The sequence below is a fragment of the Lathyrus oleraceus genome, chromosome 6 (genome assembly GCF_024323335.1).
Source record: "Lathyrus oleraceus cultivar Zhongwan6 chromosome 6, CAAS_Psat_ZW6_1.0, whole genome shotgun sequence".
In the NCBI taxonomy this organism is placed as follows: Eukaryota; Viridiplantae; Streptophyta; class Magnoliopsida; order Fabales; family Fabaceae; genus Lathyrus; species Lathyrus oleraceus.
Window position 1 is genome coordinate 291,159,624 of NC_066584.1, and position 26,892 is coordinate 291,186,515.

Sequence of the window (26,892 nt, forward strand, 5' to 3'; positions counted from 1 at the left end):
AAGCCTTAGTATGTAGCAATCAAAACCTTGATCATACCAATTCCTTGAGCGATGAATTATCTGAAGATTTGAGAAGAACTATGCCTTATCTATAACCTTTCACACAATCACTACCAAGGAAATATGGAGAGATGAGTGTGCTTCTTTTCACTGGAATTTGTCAGCACTAATGACAACAACCTCAATGTTTAAAGCTACCTGAAAATCTCAACGAAATCTTCAAGAACGATTAATTTCAAAAGCGTGTATCCTTAAATCTAATACAAATCTCTCATTATCAAGATCTACAATCAAACTGAAGTTGAAGATGTAAGAATTTAGTTGCAAGAACTTTGAACTTTCAAAAACCGAGGGTGTTGGTTTTTCACAGAATGGTTATGAATTTGTTGATTTGTTACTATGAAAAATGATTGTAAAAATGTTTTATATGTGCTTGAGATTAAGCACAAAATATGGTTTAAAAAGTAAGTTAGGTTCAAATCAAGAATATTTCATGATTTGAATCAATTGAACAAGTGAAGTGAAATAAAAGAAAGATAAAGTTTTGATCCATTTTTCCGTTGATTTGAATGAAGAATTTTTTTTTTATTCGAATCAAACACCTCTTGATTCAAATCACGTGTTAAATGTGATTAGGATCAATCAAGTTGAGCAAACTAAAAAATATGGAAACAATTGTTTGATTCAAACCAGGTGTAAAGCCAAATTTGAATCAATTCTAGTAGATGTGATCCAGAGTTGGTTTATTCGAATCATGTGTAAAATTTGATTCAAATCAAATTGTTTGAAAATTTCTAGTTTTCCTCTGCCCAAAGTGATTTGAATCAGGATATGTGCTTGATTAAAATCAAACACCCAAAATCTCAATTTTTTATAATTTTCAAAAGACTTTGAGATTTGTCTTTCCACCTAACTTGAATCAATAACATATATGACTCTTATTCCACTGACTCATGAAATTGATTAAAAACATCATGATCAATTTTAAACCTAACCAATGGTTTATGCATGCTAAAAATGGATAATTTCAAAACTTAATCCAGAGAGGTGAAATCATGAAGGAGACTCAATAATCTGAAGTAAATCAAAATGAAAGCAATAAGAAGATCAACAAAATAATTGTATTGGGGTGCTCCCCCTGAATGTATTAAGGACATGCAACTTCATTCTCCCCTTTTTTGATGCTTGGCAAGCTTTAATTTAGAATTGATTTGACTTCGAGTAAATGAAAAAAAATGCCTATGTTCCCCCTGAAACATTGAACACAAACCACACAAAACAATTCTAGACTCACATTACAATTTCTTCCCCATTGACAACATCAAAAAGAGATAGATCGAAATGCATCTAAAACCCAAATAACTAGCCACAAACAAATAATTTTAGATGAGCATATGAGCTAAACAGCTAAGAAGAATATACAATAACAAAGATCTCATGTTGAACACGAAGATAGACATGATACATGCAACAAAAAGAAAATAGACATGCAACACCAACATTTAACAACAAACAATTAAGTGATCAAAACCATTATGTAAAGGAATGCATTAACAATCATAAATAATGCATCAACAATTACACAAATGCCCAAATGCACATAATTAGAAATACACATTTAAAGAGACTTAAATGCAAAATAGATAAATCAAGAACATATACTAGAGATGAATGAGTGAGGTAAGGAGGAAATAAGCAAACCAATTCACAACTCTAGAACAAACATATACAATGGTATAAAACATGATATAAGAGTTTAGAGACATACCAATGTAGTTAGAAAAAAGCTATGATTTATTGCAAATAGTGTTAGTGAAAAAAATATAGAGCAAATGAAAGTAAGAAAAATACTCATTCTATTTAAAGAACGAAGAGTCTAAGACTCCCAAATCCCTACAAATATTGTGAAAGGGATTTGGTGATAATGGTTTAGTAAAATTATCAGCAAGTTGACTTTTAGTGTCAATGTATTCAAAAATAATATCTCCTTTTACCACATGATCTCTAAGAAAATTTTGTCGGATCTCAATGTGTTTGGTCCGTGAATGAAGTATTGTATTCTTAGTAAGGCTTATATCACTAGTACTATTGCCCTTAATCGAAACACAGTCAAGCTTTAAATCATAATCTAGTAATTGTTGCTTTAGCCAAAATACATTTGCACAACAACTACCAGCGGTTACATATTCAGCCTCAATAGTAGAAAGAGCAACAATATTCTACTTCTTATTGTGCCAAAAAAACTACACAACTTCCAAATAAGTGACATGTACCACTAGTAATATTCCTATCCAACTTGCACCTCTTGAAATCAGAATCAGAAAAACCTACTAAGCTACAAATACTACCTTTAGGATACCAAAGACCGTGATTGGAGGTTCCGTTAAGATACCTAAAATTACGTTTTACGATCTTAAAGTGGGAATCCTTAGGTGATGCTTGATATCTAGAACACATGCACACATTAAACATGATATATGGCCTACTCGTGGTTAAATAGAGTAAGGAACCGATTATACCTATATACCTTGTTATGTGGAAATCCACTTCTCTTTCATCTTTGTCAATAAGCACATTTGATGCCATGGGTGTTGAGAAACTCTTAGAATATTTCATATCAAACTTCTTAAGAAGCTCTAAGTAGTATTTTATTTGACTTATGAAAGTTCCTTCTTTAGCTTGCTTGATTTGCAATCCCAAGAAATATATTAGCTCTCCCATAAGAGACATCTCAAATTCTCTGTGTCAAACTAGAAAAATGACAAATAGATTCGTTTGTGGTGCCAAATACAATATCATCAATGTAAGTTTAGTCTAAAAGAATATGCTTTTCTTAGCTTATGAAAAAATAATTTAATGCGAAAACCGTTTGATACAAGGAGAATTTAATGAAAAAGATTTTAATGCAACTAAAACATTATTTTGATGCAAATGAAAATTAACTTTAATCCATATGTAAAATAATTTTTGATGCATGTGAAAAATAGTTTTGATGCATATGAAAAATAGTTGAATGATCACAATACAATGGAAACAATTAAAAGCAAATGAGATAGATAAAGTGCAATTACGCGAAGATAAAGGAGTACGAAACGATCATACCGATTACAGTGATCTAGGACTAAAATTTATGCGCAAGTAACAACACTAATAAAATAAAAAGAATACAATACGATTAAAAATGTGATTGGATAAATATTCCTTCACTTGTCTTGAGAATCCATAAAGATTCTTAGACACTCATGCACAAAGTAACAATAAACTAGGTACCCAATTTTAGTTGGGCCCTTTGGGGTTAGTTGAGATACACTTAGGAATCCATGTCATTTTTCCATTGAAAACTTAAAGACTCCTAATTTGAAAAAAAAAGGCTAATTTGACCCTTATTGTTAGACGGTGTGGCTAGTGATCGAGAGGGGGGGTGAATAGATCACCTCTTTTCAAACTAACGGATTTGAAATTTAATCAGAGTTTTCAAAGTTGGCGGAAAAATCAGTCCCGAATCGACTTCCGTCTATTCTGAACCTCTACTAGAAAGCCGGACACACAAGTTAAATTGCTGGATTTTAATGAGAATGACAGAAACAGTTCACACCAGAATTTTAACTAATTGAATGCACTTATCATTAAAGTCTATTTCCAATGAATAAAATCTAGCTAACCGTTTTATCAAACAGTTGGTGTGTATGTGATCGATGATAAACAGCAATGGAGTTTGATTAAAGTTTTCTTGCCAATGCTGTCTTGAAAAAGAAACAATCACCACACACTAACTGAAATTGCGAAAACAGTTTGAAAAACGTAAAGAGGAGTAAGGTAAGAGTACGATACGCAGAGATTTGGTAAGGAAGTTCCCCACGTCGTCCTCGCGTGTGGGTACGTCTCCCTCTCAATTTCAAATGAAATTGAGAACTTTGATTATCAATTATTGCCGAATCCGTTGATACAAGGTTATGATACAAAGACAGAATTCTAAACTCTAAGAACCTCTTCTTGTATGAACCTTCACTTGATCTGAGCACGATCAAGATTTTCCTGCACGAAATTGCAAACAATTCCCCGGTTCCACGACCTGCTTGCGAAATCCCCCGATCTCCAAACGCAACGCTGCGGCTGAATATGTTCTGCAAACGTGACTCCCCAAACCCTCAAGAACACTCCAGTTCTTGAAGGACAAACCAGTAGGTTTTTCCTAGAAACCCCCTTCAATCTTCGACTCAGCTAGATCCTCGATCGTTCCACTGCAAACCACAGCTAGATCCTTGATCGTACCACTGAACGTTATCTCGATGCTTCTTTAATCCAAAGAACAAGAATGTTTATGTGTAAATGTTCTTGAAGAAAAGTGATTGAGAAGATGAAGAAGATGAAGTCTCTTTCAGGTTTCTAATTGCTCTCAAACAATTGCTCCAACACTGCTTTTGATCTGTGTTCAATTGTTTTCCCTCAATGAATTCGTGTTTTTGCACTGCTGTTGTAACCTGTCTTGTATATGCTGCAAAACAGTTACTGTTATAACATAAAACAGCTTTATGTATTGATGCATAAGAGTGTGTATCGATGCATACTGTAAGATATGTGAATTTTAGGTGAAATGGATTAATCATGTATCGATGCATAAATCGTATGTATCGATGCATGTGATTTTTACACTAGTATGTATCGATGCCTAATGCGTATGCATTGATACACAGGCTGTTTCAATAGGTCATGTATCGATGCATGGATCGTATGGATCGATGCATAAAGCCTTTTGCCTTTCATGTATCGATGCATGACTTGTATGTATCGATGCATACTGAACAAAAGGAGTTTTGTGATATACCACATGCAGTATGTATCGATGCAGAGGCTTATGTATTGATGCATACTGACACAAAATGCATTTTAATTGTTATTTTAAGAGAAATATCAATGTAGGTCTATATGTACAGTTATGCAACAATAGAGTGGGATGAAAACACAATAAAACACAAATGTATCATGTAATGTAATGCACAACCAACATTTGGATGATGATCACACAATTTGCTATCATTAAAAATTAATTCAAAGTAAAGAGTTCTCTCACAAACTCCCCCTTTTTGATGATGGCAAATTCTTGGCAAGATGTGTGATACTCCCCCTGAGTTTGTGCATATCTGCATTTTCTCTCCCTTTGTCAACATCAAAAAGAGGAAGGAACAGATCTATCAAGGTAGCATAGTGTAGCAGGACATGGCAAAAAAATGGATAACAAGCTATCAATCACAAAGAAGGAAGCTTCAAAGTAAAGAATCATTCACAAGGAATGACGAATAATGGTAATAACATCAGAAGTAAACAGAAGGTTATAAGCATATGAGCAGTATGAACGAGTTTAAGAATTGCATAAGCTAAACCATATATTGTGCAACAGTTCAAATAAAACTTGAGCAGCATGAGATGAAATGCATTTAATTCAAATAGCATCAGTATGTGTCGATGCAAATGGCCATGAATCGATGCCTATCATTCATTTTTGTTTATAACAGGGCTGTGTATCGATACATGCGATGGATGCATCGATGCATCCTGAGCCAGTTGGTTAAAAGAAATTGAAATCCAGAATATACGGATCGATGCATACATGTTTTGTGTCGATGCATACTGATGTCAAACCAGATTTTAATGACTTTTGATGCAGTATGGATATGCATTTTGCACTATGTCATGATGATTATGCTCAACAGAGATTCAGAAGTCGGATTGTTAATGTGCACACAATATAGACAAGGAGTATATGCAATCAAATTTTATATCAACTAGAGTAAGAACATTTGTTCTAACATACACAATCACTTAGCAATAAGAAAGTTGTAGAAAGGATTGATATTACCTCTGTTGGAGAACTCTTGTGATGGATAATTGACATCTAAAACAGCTCTTATCAACCATGGTGAGGCATAATATAATTAAGAGATAACATTCTTATGACATCAATTGAGAAAGATCTAAGATTCCCAATTCGCGACGAATGTTGAAGAAAGGTTCCGTTGCCAACGGTTTAGTGAAAATATCAGCGAGCTGATTTTTGGAATCAACGTGCTCAAAGACAACGTCTTCTTTTTCAACATGATCACGAAGGAAATGATGTCTGATCTCTATGTGTTTAGTGCGTGAGTGTAAAACAGGGTTTTTAGTAAGGTTTATGGCACTGGTGTTGTCACATTTGATAGGAATACGTTTGAGTTGAATGTTGAAGTCTTGTAGTTGCTGTTTCAGCCATAAAATCTGAGCGCAACAACTACCGGCTGCAACGTATTCAGCCTCTGCAGTTGACAAAGCCACAGAAACTTGCTTTTTGCTATGCCAACTGACCAAGGAGTTTGAAAACAGGTGACATGTGCCACTTGTGCTTTTCCTATCTGATTTGCAGCCAGCAAAATCAGAATCGGAGTACCCTACTAAGCTACAATCACTTCCTTTGGAGTACCAAAGCCCATGTTTAGGTGTTCCGTGAAGATATCTAAATATGCGCTTCACCGCTTTTAGGTGCGATTCCTTAGGATTTGATTGATAGCGTGCACACATACAAACACTAAACATGATGTCTGGTCTAGAAGCAGAAAGATATAAGAGAGATCCAATCATACCTCTGAACCTTTTGACATCTACACACTTACCGTGCTCATCCTTATCTAGATTTCCGTTGGTAGGCATTGGGGTGTCGATTGATTTTGAATCATTCATTCCAAAGCGCTTGAGTAGTTCTCTGCAGTATTTTGTTTGACATACTGCTGTACCCTCATCAAGTTGCTTTATTTGCAGTCCTAGGAAGTAGTTCAGCTCCCCCATTAGACTCATCTCAAATTCACCCTGCATAACCTTAGAAAATTCTTCGACCAAGTGAATGTTAGTTGAACCAAATATGATATCGTCGACATAAACTTGAACTAAAAGAATGTGCTTCCCTTTGTGTTTAATAAAGAGAGTATTGTCCACTTTACCTCTTGAATATCCATGATCAATTAGGAATTTGCTAAGCCTTTCATACCAAACCCGAGGGGCTTGTTTAAGACCATACAAAGCTCATTTTAATTTGTAAACATGATCTGGATTTTCAGCATTTTCAAAACCGGGAGGTTGTGAAACATATACTTCTTCATTTATGACACCATTAAGAAAGGCACTCTTTACGTCCATTTGGTAAAGCTTAAAATCCTTAGAACACGCATAGGCAAGCAAAAGACGTATAGCTTCAAGGCGAGCAACTGGAGCATAAGTTTCCTCATAGTCTATGCCCTCCTCTTGGTTATACCCTTGTGCTACTAAACGTGCCTTGTTCCTAGTAATCACTCCGTTTTCATCAAGCTTGTTCCTAAAAACCCACTTAGTGCCTATGATATGATGATCTCGCGGACGAGGAACAAGTTCCCAAACGTCATTTCTTTTAAATTGATTAAGCTCTTCTTGCATGGCCATTAGCCAAAATTCATCAATCAAGGCCTCTTTGGCATTCTTAGGTTCTACTTGTGAAACAAACGCGAAGTGAGAGCAAAAATTACTTATCTTAGAACGAGTCATTACTCCCTTTGAAATGTCTCCCAAGATGTTGTCAATGGGATGGTCTTTTGAGGATCTCCAAGCTGTTGGAAGATCATTCACTTCAGCTGTCTTTTCTTCCTCAATTTCTTCATGACTAGTATCTTCCTCCTTCTCATGGGCAGCTGTTTTGGACTGATCAGTTTCCTCAACAGCTTCCTTGAGTATGTCTTCTGTAGATACACCTGCGTCATCAAAAGAAATACCTTTTCCGACATTTTTCGGATAAGACTCATCAAAAGAAACATGAACAGATTCTTCAACAGTAAGTAAACGCTTATTATACACTCTATATGCTTTACTTGACAGTGAGTAACCAAGAAAGATACCTTCATCCGCTTTTGCATCAAACTTCCCAAGGTTTTCCTTACCGTTATTCAAAACAAAACATTTACAACCGAATACGTGAAGATGTGACAAGTTTGGTTTTCTTCCTTTCAAAAGTTCATAAGGAGTTTTGTTTAAAATAGGGCGAATTGAGATTCTGTTTAGAACATAACAGGCCGTGCTGACAGCATCAGCCCAAAAGTATTTTGGTAATCCACCCTCATTAAGCATTGTTCTTGCCAACTCCTCTAAAACACGATTTTTACGCTCCACGACGCCATTTTGTTGTGGAGTGCGAGGGGCTGAAAAGTTATGCTCAATACCATACTTGTCACAAAACTTCTCAAAGTGGTAATTTTGAAACTCACCACCATGATCGCTACGAATTGTAACTATTTTGGAATTCATTTTGTTTTGGGACAGATTTGCAAAAATTTTAAAAGCAGAAAAAGTTTCATCTTTGCTATGAAGGAATATAGTCCAAGTGAATCTAGAGTAGTCATCAACTATTACAAAGCCATAGTAATTTCCACCTAGGCTCTTTGTCCTAGAAGGTCCAAAGAGGTCCATATGGAGAAGCTCAAGAGGTCGTGAAGTTGAAATTACATTTTTAGATTTAAAGGACACCCTTGTTTGCTTTCCCATTTGGCAAGCGTCGCATAGGTGGTCTTTTGAAAATTTTATTTTTGGTAGACCGACTACTAGATCCTTAGATACAACCTTATTTAGCAAATCGAAGTTAACATGCGCTAAACGTCTATGCCAAAGCCAAGAGTCATCATTCAAGGTGACTAGACATTTAGTATTTGTTAAAGGTACATCAAACAAGTCAAGCATATAGATGTTGTTTACTCTTACACCCTTAAACACAATGTTTTGTTCAACATGTTCAATTATGCAGCAAGTTTTTGTAAACGACACTTTATAGCCCATGTCGCATAGTTGACTTATGCTTAACAAATTGTGTTTAAGTCCCTCAACTAAATGGACATTTGAAATAGTAGTGGTGGAGGGATTACCTACACTACCTTTGCCGAGTATAGCTCCTTTGTTGTTGTCTCCATAAGTGACATATCCCTTCTTCTTTGCCTTGAAGTCTATAAAGAGCGATATGTCACCGGTCATGTGCCTCGAGCAGCCGCTGTCAAGAAACCACCTTCTATCTGCGGAGGCAAGGCACTCATCCTACAACATCAAAAGAGAGAAGTTGGTACCCAATTTTCATTGGGTCCAAGTGGGTAAGTGCTAACATGGTTGCCTTTTGGCTTCCATTGATAAATGCCTTTAGGGACAAGAAATCTCCTAAATTTGCATTTCTCAATGGTATGGCCAGCATGGCAACAATAATGACATAAACCATGATGATGTGTTTGTTGTTTCTTGTTCATTGAATCCTTTAGAATAAAAGAGTATTTTGCATATGGAGGATTCAATGACTTCTTAAACAACTTGGGGTCAACGGCATAAGTAACTTTAGGTTGTAGCGCTTTCTCTAATTTGACCTGAAGAGTGTTTACCTCTTTTTGCCAAATATAACATGCGTCACAATACCTAACTCTACTACATCTGTCAATGTCAATAGTTTTTGAATTTTCTGCAATACTAGTTTTCAATGCTTCTAAATCAATTTCAGCTTTGTTTACTTTACCTTCCAAAAATGAGAAGATATGTTTGTCGGAAGATAGTCTTTTAAAAGCATCTACAGCTTCGTTATGCAGTTTTTCAAAAGCTATTTTTAGTTCCGAAAAAGACATAGAGGAGAAATTATTGTAATAAGCTTGTTTTACCTTTTTGTCATTGTTTTTCTTCTTGTGGTAGGACAGATTTTTTGTGTGAGCCATAAGGCACAAATTTGCAGCTTCATCATCATCACTTGAGCTTTGTGTGCTTGATGAATCACTATCACTTTCCCATGCAATATACGCTCTTCTTTGTTTGCTGTACCCTTTTGGCGAATCTTTTCTTTGATCCTTATACTTCATAGGGCAGTCCGTTTTATAGTGTCCAGATTTACCACAATTAAAACAGGATCCTCTTCCTCTACTCTTCTTGTTCTCTTCTTGTTTCAAATTTGTAGATTGTTTTCGAAACTTCATGAGATTTTTATCGGAATGCTTGACTCCATTCTTTCGAATGAATCTATTGTATCTCCTTACAAACAGTCCCATTTCCTCATCATCCGAGTCTTTGTCACTACTTGAATCATTGTCGCTTTGCTCTTTTCGTGAGGACTTAGAGCTAGAGGCCACAAGAGCTATTGGCTTCTTCTCTCCCTCTTTGTCTCTTTTCTTCTCCTTTTCCTTCTTACTTTTATTCTCATATTTTTCAAGACTTTCCAAAGCTTGCTGATGTTCTTCCAGCTTTCCAAACAGAGTTGTAATCGTAAGTCTTGTAAGATCGTTGGCTTCCTTGATTGCTGTAACTTTAGGTTGCCACTCCCTGCTAAGACACCTGAGAATTTTATTAGTAGCAATTTCATTGGAAATAGGTTTTCCAAGAGCATTCAATCGGTTAGTTAGATGGGTGAATCTCTTTTGCATGTCGGAGATGGATTCTCCTTGTTTCATGCGAAAGAGCTCAAACTCTTGATTGAGTGTGTTAATGCGGGATTGTTTTACTTCAGTAGTACCCTCATGGGCAACTTCTAAAGCGTCCCACATTTCTTTAGCTGTCGTGCAATGGGATACTCGATAATACTCATCAACACCAAGTGCTGAAATTAACATGTTTCGAGCTCTCCAATCACACGACCACTTTTTCTCATCTTTCTCATTCCAATCATCTTCTGGTTTAGGTACTATGGCGCCAGCCACATTTGTCATAGTGATTTGAAACGGACCGTTTTCAATGGCAGCCCATACTAACCTATCCACAGAATTTATATGAACTCGCATGCAGTATTTCCAGTAGCCATAATTTTCACCGTTGAAAATAGGCGCTCTATTATACGCCCCCTTTGGTTCAGAATCCATACTGTTACAGGCAGCCACAGAGCACCAGCGAACCGGCGCTCTGATACCACTTGTTAGACGGTGTGGCTAGTGATCGAGAGGGGGGGGGGGGTGAATAGATCACCTCTTTTCAAACTAACGGATTTGAAATTTAATCAGAGTTTTCAAAGTTGGCGGAAAAATCAGTCCCAAATCGACTTCCGTCTATTCTGAACCTCTACTAGAAAGCCGGACACACAAGTTAAATTGCTGGATTTTAATGAGAATGACAGAAACAGTTCACACCAGAATTTTAACTAATTGAATGCACTTATCATTAAAGTCTATTTCCAATGAATAAAATCTAGCTAACCGTTTTATCAAACAGTTGGTGTGTATGTGATCGATGATAAACAACAATGGAGTTTGATTAAAGTTTTCTTGCCAATGCTGTCTTGAAAAAGAAACAATCACCACACACTAACTGAAATTGCGAAAACAGTTTGAAAAACGTAAAGAGGAGTAAGGTAAGAGTACGATACGCAGAGATTTGGTAAGGAAGTTCCCCACGTCGTCCTCGCGTGTGGGTACGTATCCCTCTCAATTTCAAATGAAATTGAGAACTTTGATTATCAATTATTGCCGAATCCGTTGATACAAGGTTATGATACAAAGACAGAATTCTAAACTCTAAGAACCTCTTCTTGTATGAACCTTCACTTGATCTGAGCACGATCAAGATTTTCCTGCACGAAATTGCAAACAATTCATCGGTTCCACGACCTGCTTGCGAAATCCCCCGATCTCCAAACGCAATGCTGCGGCTGAATATGTTCTGCAAACGTGACTCCCCAAACCCTCAAGAACACTCCAGTTCTTGAAGGACAAACCAGTAGGTTTTTCCTAGAAACCCCCTTCAATCTTCGACTCAGCTAGATCCTCGATCGTTCCACTGTAAACCACAGCTAGATCCTTGATCGTACCACTGAACGTTATCTCGATGCTTCTTTAATCCAAAGAACAAGAATGTTTATGTGTAAATGTTCTTGAAGAAAAGTGATTGAGAAGATGAAGAAGATGAAGTCTCTTTCAGGTTTCTAATTGCTCTCAAACAATTGCTCCAACACTGCTTTTGATCTGTGTTCAATTGTTTTCCCTCAATGAATTCGTGTTTTTGCACTGCTGTTGTAACCTGTCTTTTATATGCTGCAAAACAGTTACTGTTATAACATAAAACAGCTTTATGTATTGATGCATAAGAGTGTGTATCGATGCATACTGTAAGATATGTGAATTTTAGGTGAAATGGATTAATCATGTATCGATGCATAAATCGTATGTATCGATGCATGTGATTTTTACACTAGTATGTATCGATGCCTAATGCGTATGCATTGATACACAGGCTGTTTCAATAGGTCATGTATCGATGCATGGATCGTATGGATCGATGCATAAAGCCTTTTGCCTTTCATGTATCGATGCATGACTTGTATGTATCGATGCATACTGAACAAAAGGAGTTTTGTGATATACCACATGCAGTATGTATCGATGCAGAGGCTTATGTATTGATGCATACTGACACAAAATGCATTTTAATTGTTATTTTAAGAGAATTATCAATGTAGGTCTATATGTACAGTTATGCAACAATAGAGTGGGATGAAAACACAATAAAACACAAATGTATCATGTAATGTAATGCACAACCAACATTTGGATGATGATCACACAATTTGCTATCATTAAAAATTAATTCAAAGTAAAGAGTTCTCTCACACTTATCACAATAATAATGGAAAATATATTTAGATGAAATGCTTCTTCTATTTCTTTTAGTGACATGAGGGTTTTTCTTAAAAATCTTCCCTCTTTTACTCAAAGAACTAGAACAAGTACAAGATAATGAAGTAGCATGTGTTAGTTGTCCTTTAAGATTTCCAATTTCAAGTTTTAAAGTTGGACACTCAACACATTCCATTATTTCCATCTTTTCAACTAAAGTATCTGAAACATTATAACACTCATCAACTAGAGATGTATGCACTTCATTAAGAGTTTCCAAAGCGTGATTAAAATCAATTATCTCCTCTTCAAGTTTTAAAATCATTTCTTTTTAGAGATATATTTTATTAAAAACATTTATGGAGTCAACATACATATCATTGAACGCTTTAGACAATTCACTATAAGAATACTCATATCAGAATCATAATTATATGCCTTTGAAGTTTCACCTTTCTAACGTGCCATCAAACATAGGTTGGCATACTCATCATCCGAAATTGAACAAGAATGAGAGGAGGAACTTTCATCCTCTTCTTCCCATGCGATATAGGCTCTATGATCTATGACCTTTGGAGCTTTTTCCTTTCGTCTTATAGAATTCCTTACTTTCTTTTTATGATGTTTGGGGAGACTTGGACAAGTGGTTCTAGAATGTCATGATTTTCCACACTCGTAACATGTAATATCATCATCCTTTTTATTGTGTTCTTTATTAGGTGGGTGAGTATTTCTTAAGTTCACTAGTCCTTTGTTGTTATGCTTGAGCTTATTTCTCTTTAAGTATTTATTGTAGCGTCTAATGAATAAACCCATAGCCTTATTTTTAGAAGATTCTTCATCCGAGTTGTCACTTTCTTCCTTTGAATTCTTCCCTTTAGACGACAAAGCTTTAAAAAAAGGCCATGTTTGTCTTTTTTTCCTTTCTCTTTCTTTTTCGACTTTACTTCGCTATTGGTGAGTCATTTCAGCTCATTCTCATGCTCGACTAACTTTCTAAACTGTTTTATAATATCCAAAGTATTAAGATCGTGGGATTCTTTAATAGTGGTATCCTTTGTTTGCCACTCCCTCCACATAGATCTTAATACTTTAGTAGTACAATATTTGTTAGAAAATGTTTTGCCCAAGTTGCATAATTTGTTGATTAAATGGAGGAATCTAGTTTGCACAGAATCCATAGATTCTCCAGGTTCCATACGTAATAGTTCTAACTCCTCTGTAAACATATTGGTTTTAGAATCTTTGACGTCATATGTTCCGTCAAAGAGAGTTTGGAGAGCGTCCTACATACCTTTAGCACTGATTTGATATGATATTGAGTAGAATACTTTCGCGCTTAAAGTGGTGATAAGTCTATTCCTCGTTTTCAAATCATATGAAGCCTTTTTGATATCATCATTCATCCAATCCTTAGGATGTTTGACAAAATCATCAACATCCTTAGGGATATATGGTCCCTTAGTGACAACATACCATAGGTTTTTGTCAATTCATAACTAGTGTACATACATGTTCGCTTTCCAATAAGTATAATATTCGTCTTTGAAAACAGGTGCTCTATTATACGCTCCCTTAGGACCCTCATCATCCTCCATATTAACAAATTTTGGACGTCGATTAGACACAATCAAAAGACTATATCTTAATGCCAATTGTTGGGTGATGATATGGAAGTACAAAAACGGTCTAGAGGAGGGTGAATATACACTTATTGAAAAATCCAACCATTTTTTTCAAAAACACAATATCAGAGATTTTTTAAAAGTGCACGCGGAAGGTTTATGACAAAAATATGAAAATTATACTTTTCAAAACATTATCACGTTAACACTAAATCAATCTACAAATAAAAAGGATGATTTTCATGATGATACACAAAGTTATATCTTTGTTAGAAAATGTTTTTCCCAAGTTGCATAATTTGTTGATTAAATGGAGGAATCTAGTTTGCACAGAATCCATAGATTCTCCTGGTTCCATACGTAATAGTTCTAACTCCTCTGTAAACATATTAATTTTAGAATCTTTGACGTCATTTGTTCCCTCAAAGAGAGTTTGGAGAGCGTCCTACATACCTTTAGCACTGATTTGATATGATATTGAGTAGAATACTTTCGCGCTTAAAGTGGTGATAAGTCTATTCCTCGTTTTCAAATCATATGAAGCCTTTTTGATCTCATCATTCGTCCAATCCTTAGGATGTTTGACAACATCATCAACATCCTTAGGGATATATGGTCCCTTAGTGACAACACACCATAGGTTTTTGTCAATTCATAACTAGTGTACATACATGTTCGCTTTCCAATAAGTATAATATTCGTCTTTGAAAACAGGTGCTCTATTATACGCTCCCTTAGGACCCTTACCATCCTCCATATTAACAAATTTTGGATGTCGATTAGACACAATCAAAAGACTATATCTTGATGCCAATTGTTGGGTGATGATATGGAAGTAAAAAATGGTCTAGAGGAGGGTGAATATACCCTTATTGAAAAATCCAACCATTTTTTCAAAAACACAATATCAGAGATTTTTCAAAAGTGCACGCGGAAGGTTTATGACAAAAATATGAAAATTATACTTTTCAAAACATTATCACGTTAACACTAAATCAATCTACAAATAAAAAGGATGATTTTCATGATGATACACAAAGTTATAGTGCTTCGGTGTTCGTCATCGTTTTGTCTATTTGCACTCTTCAATGTTTTCCCATTGGAACATGCATTGTTCCTTTTTATTTGACAAATATTTCCAAGAGTTCATACACTCACCAATCCATAATAATTTTGAGAATTATAAAATATCCTATTAGGATCTTGACTTGTATACATCGTAAAGCCAAACTCTTATGCATAATCTTTACTCGATTGGCGCTTCTTGAATCTTCCAATATCACCAATCTGCTTCAAGGCTTCGTGTGTAGCAATCAACCGTTTGATCCTACTGATTTGTTGAGCGATGAATTCTCTGAAGATTTGAGAACAAATCCTCCTTATCCGCAGCCTTCCACAAAGTCACTGCCAAGGAAATCTGGAGAGAAGAACCTCCTTTTTTTCACTAGAATTTTTTAGCACTAATGACAACAAACTCAATATTGCAAGCTTCCTAAGAGTATCAACCCAATCTTCAAGAAGGATTAGTTTCAAGAGCGCGTCTCCTTTAATCAATTACAAATATCTCATTATCAAGATCTAGAATCAAACTGAATTTAAAGATGTATGAATTTCGTTACAAGAACTTTGAACTTTCAAAAACAGAGGGTGTTGGATTTTCTCAGAATGACACAAAAAGTTATTCTGAATTTGTTAATTCGTTACTATAAAAAATGATGACATAAAGGTTTTATATGTGCTTGAGATTAAGCATAAAATATGGTTGAAAAGTTAGTTAGATTAGAATAAAGGGCATTTCATGATTGAATCAACTAAACAAGTGAAGTGGAATATAAGAAAAATAGAGTTTTGACCCATTTTTTAGTTGATTCAAATCAAGAAAAGTGACTAATTCGAATCAAAAACCCCATGATTCGAATCAAGAACAATGTCTGATTCAAATCATAGACCCCGCAATTCGAATCATGTGTTAAACATATTTCGAATAAATCAATCTGAGCCAACTGAAATACGGAAAAAATTGTCTGAATCAAATCATGTGTGAAATTTGATTCAAATCAAATTGTTTGGAAATTTCTGGTTTGCCTCTATCTAAAGTGCTTCGAATCAGGATATGTGCTTGATTCGAATCAAACACCCAAAATCTTAAATTTTCATAATTTTCAAAAGACTAAGATTTTTCTTTTCACCTAACTTGAAACAATAACATATATGGCTATTATTCCACCAACTCATGCAATTTATTAAAAACATCATGATCAAGTTTAAACCTAACCAATGATCCATGCATGCTAAAAACGAATCATTTCAAAACTTGATCCAGAGATGTGAAACCATGAAGGATACCAAAGTAAATTGAAATGAAAGCAATAAGAGAAGTAGCATAATAACCGTATTGGGTGCTCCCCTTGAATGTATTAGGGGCATGCAACTTTATGGATCACACTAGCGAGGGAAATGAGGGCTAAATTCATTAAGCTACAAACAGAGTCCCAATTGGTTGTTTCGTAAATAAGAGGATAAGCCCAGGAAAAGGACCATTTTTTCCAAAATTACCTCTAGCTTGTTGTGGGAAAGCTGGATGAATTCAAAGCGTTCGAGATTAACCATGTGCCTATAAGAAAAAAAAAACCTGAGCCGATGTCCTATATCGGTTATCAATTACTTAAAGCACCATAATCAACCACTCTTTCGTTCAAGGAAATTAAAAAAAAATGTATATAACTTCAAAATGAAGGGGAAGACAATAGAAAAAGTGAGCGACACAATTCCACCCTCCTGGATGATCCCAAATTCAACAGTATATTGAGTCCAGAATCCTTCCGACGCAATACTGGATAAAATTAGGTCAATGGGTGCATCATGGTCAGAGGAACTTTCTATAAAAGGATTTTATCCACACCATTACTGATGTGATTGGGGAAAGTAGAGGCTGATTATGCCCTCTTATAAGTGCATGAAGGAATCTTCAGGAAGCACCTATGGGCAAGAGCACTAGTTAAAAAGGTTTTGAGGGGATGATATTACTAGATGAACATGGTCCAAGATGCATAGGAGCTCGTGAATAAATTTGACCAATTCCAAAGGCACGACGACACCTTCAACGCCCCGGTCGCTAAACTACACATATTAATGTTTCCTTGGACATTCATGCAGTAAGGAATGGATATCCTCGACCTTTTTGCTCTGACACTAGGGTAACTCATATATCTTATTATTGTTTGAATATTTCACTAAATGGATCAAAGCCGAGGAATTATCTAATCTCACAGCAACAAACATCATAAAATTCTTTAAGAAGAATGTGTTGATCAGGTTTGGAGTGCCTCTAAGCCATTGTCGCAGATAGTGGAACATTATTCATAGACAAAAGACTATAAAGCCTCTTGAAAGAGTTGAGAATCAAACAACATTTTGTATCAATAGAGCATCCATAAATAAATGTCTAGGTCGAGGCTTCCAATCGAATTATAGTAAGAGGCTTGAAGTAGAGGTTGGAAGAAGATAAAGGCAATTGGGCTGACAAACTACTGAATATCTTGTGGGCTTACTATACTACACCATACTCTAGCATGGGAGAAACTCCTTTTTATTTAACATATGGGATATAAGTTGTTATCCCGGTAGAAATCGAAGAGATGAGTTAGAGGACATCAAATCCATTTCCAATAGAAAGCAAATTAAAAGCTATCAGAGAGGGAATCAACCTTTAAGAATAAAAGAGAATGGTGGCCACCTTCACCAATGCCTTAATTAAGCAAAAATGCAACTTTGGTGTAAAACAATCATGTCCAATCCAGGGGATTTAGTACTTCAGAGGGCATACGTCAGAAAGAAAAATGCTTGAGATGGAAAACTAACTACTAATTGGGATGACCCCTACCACGTGTAAGATGGATCTGAGAAAGGGGCACATCTTCTAGAATCCCTTGAATGATAACAAATATCGAGGACGTGGAACATCGCTAAGTTGAAGAGGTATTATAGTTAATGATTTCTTTTATTTTCATTTTTGTTTAACTGACTGAATCCGGTATGAATATAAATATTTTCCTGTTATTATTCCCCTATTGTAATCTTTTAAATTTTTTCATATTGAAGGACAATAGAAAATAGAAAATAGAAATTACTTGCATTCATGCGTATTTGATACAAACTAAACACATTATTGTGTATTTGATACAACTTTAAACACATTACACACATTCCTACGTATCTGATACAAACTAAACACATTATTGCACATCTGATACGGCTTAAAACAAATTTCACACATCGATGTCTAGATGGCGCAACCCCCTTGGATCTAGCCAATCTAAGAGCGTTAGGTGGTGGAGCCTAGAGACGTCTACCTGAATTTGAGTCATACCTCAGGGTACGCACAAGGATCCAACCCTTTACCGAGGAACGATCCCCATTGATGCAGAGCACAATTGAAAGGCATAACCACATCTCCATGGATTTGAGACCCACTGCGAGGCAAAATGGCATTTAGAAATGCTAAGTATAACACACCGATATAGCAAGCCAATTACAATAAAACAAATGATGAAACAAAAGTCATTTGGTATATCAAAGTTACAGGTTACATAAGGATTATAGTTAGGAGAAGTAATCTCAAAAATCCCGAAGGCAGGGAACTAGAGACTTCAACTGTTCCAAAATATTATTAAAGACAACCTCTTTCAGGTCATGGTTAGAAACATCCTGCAACTGGTTACTTAAGGTGACCCTATCTTCTTGGAGGGTCCATAGATCCTTAGCCTTAACCAACTTTCTTCTCAACAAGTTTCAAAATAAGGCCTTGGACCATGAGCGACAAAAATTCTGACTCAAGTTCCTTCTGGAGGATAACCATATCCTTCTCTTTAAGTAACTTCTCAAGTTCTGTACAATTAGCCAAAGCAATTGGGGATCCAGAGTGTTTCACTTAATATAGATAACTGGGGAGTTTGTTCAAGCGAGTGCGCAACATGGAGCATTCCTTCTCGAAGGTAACCACTTTTTCCTTGTCCAAGTCATAACGAGCCTTCGAATCCTTATCCTCCCGAGAAGAGGAATAGGGAAACAAAAAAAAATTGTATGATCGAAAGTGAGCTGGTCCTGAAGAGGAATGGCCTATAGGACTTGATAAGTTGATTCTGCTAGCAAATTAGACTTTTCAACAAGGGAGAGTTGGCGGATCTGCTTATAGTTATCGACCGACACACACCTCTTCGTCTCTGTTGTAGTTTCAGGAAAGCAACCAACCATCATGTAGGGCAATTGACTTAGAGTAATCCTAAAATGAGTTCCAATAGAAAGAACAAACTATTTCAACTTTTTCTTCTATCTATAACTTATCTGGATGAATGATTTACCCATATCCTTATTAGCATGACGATCATGGTTCTTATAACTCCAGCTCTCCGAACACACAGAGCATAACTAAGAGAGCCCCGAAATTTTGCAAGGAGCGACACCGCCATTTGGTTGGGCCTTCTTTTTTAGGGCATCTGCAAAGGAAGATATTTAACTAGTAAGATAATACGCTAAGGTGAATATCACGAGTAAAAGAAGAGAATGAACTATACCAAAAAGTTTTCTCCTCTCGTCCACAGACTTTGCCTTAGTGATGTCGTGGCAATATGTTTCTAAGTTGGAAAAGGAAAGCAATGTCCTTCATAGTCTTTTCCGCATCGATAAGAGATTCATACAAAATTTAATAATCTCTAGATTTCAGAGAAAAGTGATATGAGGACCAAAATCACCACCTCCGTTCAGAACTGACTGTCAGAGCCGAAGAAGGAGAAGAAACATTCAAAACTCATTAAGAGAAAGAGGAGAAAGAGGGGAAACCAGGAAATAATACTCTTTAAAACTCTTCCAACTATCAATATAAACACGGAAAATCACATTTCTCAATTGGAAAATAGAAACAAGCCCACAACATTGACTCTTGGAAGGGAGATTAACTTCAAAAAGATGGTAGACGAGATTTAGGGAAACCGAATCCATATTCCCCTAATATCCATACCAATATTGAAAGACCCTCATAAAGGCCCAGACACATCGATGAAGTTTCGGTAAAGGAATGCAAAGATGATCCTACATCCTCTTTTTAAAAGCAAACAACGAAGGTCATACTCCTAATTTCTCGAAGATGCAAAAGTAAAAATGGATAGAGAAGCCTTCGAATGTACGACACACCCTCTTATCTACAGGGATCGTCAAAATTTTCCAATTCAAAAAAGACCCCATTTTAAAGGGAACGTCTATCTCCTCATCCTTCTTGATATGTTTTGAGGAAATCCCCAAATATTGTGGGTCTTCCCATGAATAATCTTAAGCATTTATCGTTGCCATACCAATTGTATTTCACCTCTACATATGAGTAGACATGATGGGTTGATGGCGAAAGGTAGACAATAGATGATCGACCGTTTGAATGATAAAAAATAAAAATAAAACTTTACACACTTAGAGAAAGATGCGGCAACATACCTGAATGAAGAGAAAAAGGAAATCGCGATGAAAACAATTAGCTAAAATTAAAAAGACGACGTTCAATGATTCAAAGAAGCAACCACCAGAGAGCAATAAGAAGAACAGAATGAAAACCAAGGGGCAAAATCCATTTTTTTTTATAGAAAAACCAATCAAATATTAATAATCCAGATTAAAGGTAAAATATAAATCCAAGGGAAACCATTACGTCACTCCTCTATGTAAAAATGGAATTGACAAAATTACTTAAGTGTCATAGATAAAGGAATCATTCCCTAGCACATGTCATTAGGCTAATGTGTTGTGAGAAGGTATTGAAGCGTTCTTAGGACAAGAAAAACATTTAATTCTCATGTAACCCACTACTTTCCAATAGATTCTAAAGTGTCTTAGTTCCAAATCACACCAGCCCTCGTCTTAGAAGCATGTCTGCATTACTTAAGACTTTCCTTGACTCCTTTAGAGCCCGACAAAGCCTCGGGGACAAATGTTTTGAACCGGCCAAAGACCCAATTGGCCAACTCCCAATCTACTATACTTGACCCAAAATATAAAAATAGTTCTCATGTAAGAGCTATGTACAATCTCTAATCTCCACTTTTATTATACTCATCTTGAATCTTGAACTGACTTAAGCGTTAAAGTGCTAACCATGCAAGTCCAACACACGCCACCGTATAAGAGATTAGAGCCACCATTCAAGATCACCAGTTATCCGACTATCTTCAGTTCTGGTTCCTACGCGGAGCTGGAACATCTATTTATGGTTTCCGAATGGAACAATGTGTTCAGAGTTCATCATCAAGCGGGAAGTAAAGTGAAAACGTTGGAGGATATTTGCCACATGCGACGCCAAATTATTCATGGAGATCTTTTCCTTTAAGTTTTATTGAAGGTGATGGTGTTGTTGACAAACTCTAGTATGACAATCCTTTGTAATATGCTCAATAGTGAAGAGTGTACTTACAACCGTTCCAATAATAAGGTCATTGACGATCGAAAGTGTGAATTTTAGAGTTATAGATGGCGTGCACCTGAATATGGATTGTTCTCTACCCTTTATAGTCAACTTCTAGGGTTTAGTGGCCCCAATCTCCTTTTAGGAATTACTATTTTAGATGACATAAATTAGAGGATTACATGAGTTCTCGTCATCTCACAGTTTACATGAGTCAGTGAGTCATGATATTGTGTAGCTTTAAGACATGTCCATCTCCTAATCTGACTTGCTTCTTGGGACTTAGGTGATGTGATTTCCTACGGATTAGGCCTTGGCTCATCCTGAAACACATGGAAGAAAAAAAATTCAAACTTGTATTTTTTTTCATTGAAACATTTTATTTATTTACAAATCTTAAATATATTATTCTAGGATTTAAAATTTACATAAAATATATATTTTTACTGAATTTTTATTTTAATGTCTAATTCCTACATTTATTAAGGTTGGCCTACCGGACTATATAAGCTAGTACACTTTTACAGTTATTGAAATGACCAAAGCCACACAGTAGATGACTTGTATCTAAGAATTATCTTTATTATTATGCCTAGTTTGTTCAAACAATGGAAACTAAAGGCTTTTTTCCTCCATAATTAAATAAAAGTTTCCATCAATTATGAAACATATAAAAGATTAATGATATGGTAATCACAACCAAACAAACCCACGTCAGAAAAGCTAGTTCATGAATAATTAAATATCTGTTGCTTGTGTGAGTAAAACACAAACACCTTTACAACTTGAAAGTAGTAGGTGATGCAAGATAATTTTGTCTTTTATTATAGTCCTCTCGACCGAAACAAATTATTCTCTGCAATTGCACACAAACAATATCATATTAAAGAAACTGTTCATAACTTTGTAACCGATGGATTACAGACTATATAAAAGTTCAAATACATATGCTTAATTACAAATTATCAACAAGTTCATAGAAATAACTACAACTTTTTCTAAGTTACAGAATAATTTAAATACTTGCATTGTAATTAATTAAACCTCCATCAATCAGCTCTAAATTACATCAAACATAATCTTCTCCACCTTTGTCATTAATCTTCACACCATTCCCCTTTCCATTCCCACAAACAAAGTCCAAGTTATAAAGCACAGGAATCATAGCAACAGAACACAAGAAAACCAACACAGGTCCAAAGATCCAAAGCAAAAGAGGAAAAGCCGAGTAGAAAAGCCTATTACCGACCGTGCTCAAAACAATTCCTTTATCCAAAAGCTCAGTCAAATATTCAGGTGTAACGACAATAAAAGACATGACATTTTGTGGTGTGCAAATAAGGATGCTCACCTGGTTGAAAAACCTAATGGACAAAGTGTGACAGAAAAATGAGAATAAGAATATCGTTAAAAGTGTCACGTATTTAAGTGCTACCATAAATTCGCTATGAGCTCCATAAATGGCATCATTCAGTGGCTTCTTCACACTGTATGTGCTGCTTATTACTGCTGCTAAACCCGCCGAGAGAAGAATGGAGGTTGTAGCCATAAGTGTTGATCCCATTATTAGATTTCTTAGGGTTTGAACTGCTAGGATGTTCTTCTTTTCAATGTCCTAAATGAATAAATTAACAATGTAAAATTAAATATTAATTTTTGTGAATCTAACTTTGCATATATTATATATGAAATAGAAACTAATAAACTTAGGCTCATTACAACTAATATATATATATAAATATATATATTAAAATATATTTTTATGCTCTACCCTCAAACACACGTTCATATATATGCCCTAATTATTTGATAAAAATTAATTTAGGTTGGAAAAAGTGTTCCTCCACTTAGTTAGCATAAAGATAAACCATTATGGATTGTGACCGGAAACATGAATGACAGATTTCTTTTTGCTAAGATTGGAATTTATAAATCAAAACTTAGGACCACGAAAACAAAGTGAAGACGTAACCCATTCTTTTTAATGGATCTACTAAACCACTTTTATAAAAAAAATAGTGAAGTGATGGGGCCATGTTTAGCAAATGACCATGCATTTTCATAAAAAAATTCCAAAACCTACACCAACCAATTGTATGAAGATTCTCTCAAATATTCATTGTTGTAACTTGTATGTATGTAATTTCAAGATTCCAAACTTATAAACATCGATCATACCAAAAGCAAGGGCCCTGAAATCCATTTAGCTAAAGCAATATCTTCCATGTTTATTGCTAATTTAACTTTATATTTTCAATTCTGTTGATTCTCAAGTCATGTTAAGCATGTGCAAAATGTATTCATAGTGTTTTTGATACTTTGATTTGGTGGCATTCTCATGGTCATAGGAGAGAGGGACACATATACAGAGAAGTGACTGACACATAATCACATTCGTCTCAATTTTTTTGAAATTTTGTATAAATTAAATATTAGTTTAATTATAGTATAATAAATAAATATTCTATTTTAATTCAATTTAATCGTGACAAATATTTTATAAATTCTATTTTTCTACAATTTAATTGTAATATATTTTAAACAATATACGGTAATCGACCTTGAAAAATCTTAAAAACAACATAGATATACCCATATCCTAACGTATATCATACATACATAAAAAAAATATTTTAACCTATTACATCATTCTACTTAAATAAATATAGATATTATTATTTTTATTATTATTATTATTATTATTATTATTTATTAATTTAATTATCATTATAGTTATATTTAATTTTATATTTTAAATTAAATTATAATTTTGCTAACTTTTTTAGTAATTTAAATTGATTAATCTAAATTAATTTGTCATATATAATTATATACTTTAAAATATCATGTTAAATATTTAAATATGTCAAGTTAATTATTTAAATATGTTTATATAAAATAAAATTGATATAAACTAGCATACCTTAAAAAGTCATTTTGACTTAAAAACAAGCCTTTAAAACTTACTAGACTAAAATTTTTAGACTTTTAACCTTATCGGATTTCAGGTCAGTAAAGTCTAATTCGGAATAATTTATTAAAGTAAAGGACTTGTGTGTGTTAAATGTATAACTCACGGCAAAATATTCGTCGACTATTAAATGTGTAATTTTTGGAATACTTCTACTTTGGAATTGAGAAACAATTGGTTAAAAGTTTAAATGAAATGATTAGGAATAAGCGAATATTTTCTTTCAAAATATTTTAATCACAAGCCTCCAGAAATAGTTATGGGAGTATAACTAACTTAAAAATATATGTAAATAAATATTCCAGCGATTATCAGACAAGAAAGTTTTCAAATTAGAAAGAACATTTAAAGATAATGCATAGTATAAAACAATATTATACATATAACTAGAAATCCTTAAATTTATTATTATGCCATAATAATAAAAATATAATTTAACGAGAGATCTCATAAATTAACAGTTTTACCGCATATTCTTTTTTCCCTTAAAAAAAAAGAAACTTCTTTTTTAAAATATAAAAAAATACGATAGAGCGAGAGTTCAACAATCTATTAAAATCATTAATATTATAAGAGAATATTTCAGTTACAAATATTAAGAATAATACTGCTTCAAATGAAAAATAAAATTAGAATGATACACACAAGTTTAACATGCATAACCTCTAATAACATATACAAATTGAAAAATGATCCAAATTAGTGAAAAATATACAATATCAAGTTTTAGAACTATAATTATCAAGAATATATTATTTTGTTAATGTAATATTGAGGATAATATATGAAAAAGAGTGTGTATGTGTGTGTATATATATATATACCTTGAGCATGGAAGGAACCCAAGATCGTCTTCCATGAGTATTGATTCCAATGATTGTGGAAGAAGGTTGAGTTCGAACCTTATGCCATAACCAAACATGATAACCAATTATTATCATAAACCCTAATGGTACAAGCAACATATCCAAATAATATTTTCTCCATTCCATCTTCTCAACACAAGTTTAAAGTTGTGTGTGCAGAAGTTTCACAAAGAATATAATGTTTTAGTTTTGAACTAAGATGTTGCGTTTATAAAGGAAAACCACGTGAGTGGGGGGAAATTTTATATCATAGGCATGATCTAGAAAATGAAATCTTTATTTGATAATATGTGTGCCACACGTTTATTATTCATTTTTTTTTATCTACATGTAATTTAAATATTTGAATACTTAGATATTGGGATAATAATGGATGTGAGTGGAACTGTGAAATGGAAAAAAATGCTGGCATATGCATAATGACTGTGGTTATGCACTAAAGGAGTTCTCAACTTGTTGTCATTAGTTTACTGTTATTATTATCTTTTTACTTGCAAAATAAAAGATGTATTAATGTAGAAAATATTGGACTATCCAATAACCCTTGAATAAGATGGTTAATGATATATGCATGTTTGGCAAGCGACCTTGGATTTGCTGTCTACTGTGGTATGCCCGAGTGATTATTCTATCCAATTGCGCACAAATTTATACCAAAATCAAAGTAAACATTAAGGTATACTCCAAATAATAATAATAATAATAATAATAATAATAATAATAATAATAATAATAATAATAATAATAATAATAATAATAATAATAATAATAATCTTTTGTTATCATTTTGGATTTCTCAAAAACTCTTCGAAAAATTCAAAAATACCATTTGAATTTTTATATTTGCGGTATTTGTTTTAAGTTGGCCAAAGATCCAATACAAATATACAATCATGCACAAATCCAACCAAGATTATGCAACGTATATAGTTAGCACACATCAGATTCAAGATACATATTTTTTGATTTTCACCTTTTACTATATTCATCTTGGACTCTTTAACAGACTTGAGCATTAGAGTGATAATCTTGCAGACCCACCGCGCGCCACCGTACCGGAGTTCAACATCACTAATTCAAGAGTCATACACCATCGATCAACACCAATTTTGGTTCTACTATGGAACATTGGCGTCATCTATGGGAATCAACGTCAAATTCCCGCAAAATTCCACAGTCAAACTCCACAAACAGATCATTCTCGATCCAAAGTTAGATCTTTAGCGTGTCAACCATAAGATGGAGGAAATAACCTCATAAATCACACCTAAGAACTCAGTTGAATTCTATGACTTTGCACCACCTTAATTCTCTATCATCGATTAGATCTGTACGAAAGCAATATTTGACATAACTCCACCACCGGAGAACCTCATCC

The 26,892-nt window shown here is 34.5% G+C and overlaps 1 protein-coding gene across 1 annotated transcript; it reads right to left on the minus strand.

Moving 5' to 3' along the window:
* Window positions 1–22,555: 22,555 nt before the first annotated feature.
* On the minus strand, window positions 22,556–25,727 carry LOC127097186 (uncharacterized). Its single transcript, XM_051035695.1, has 2 exons — window positions 25,473–25,727; window positions 22,556–23,292 (listed from the first exon to the last, which is right to left on the minus strand). Exons 1-2 carry the CDS (start codon window positions 25,638–25,640, stop codon window positions 22,747–22,749), a joined length of 714 nt encoding a protein of 237 aa, XP_050891652.1. The 5' UTR covers window positions 25,641–25,727; the 3' UTR covers window positions 22,556–22,746.
* Between the last annotated feature and the right edge of the window lie 1,165 nt (window positions 25,728–26,892).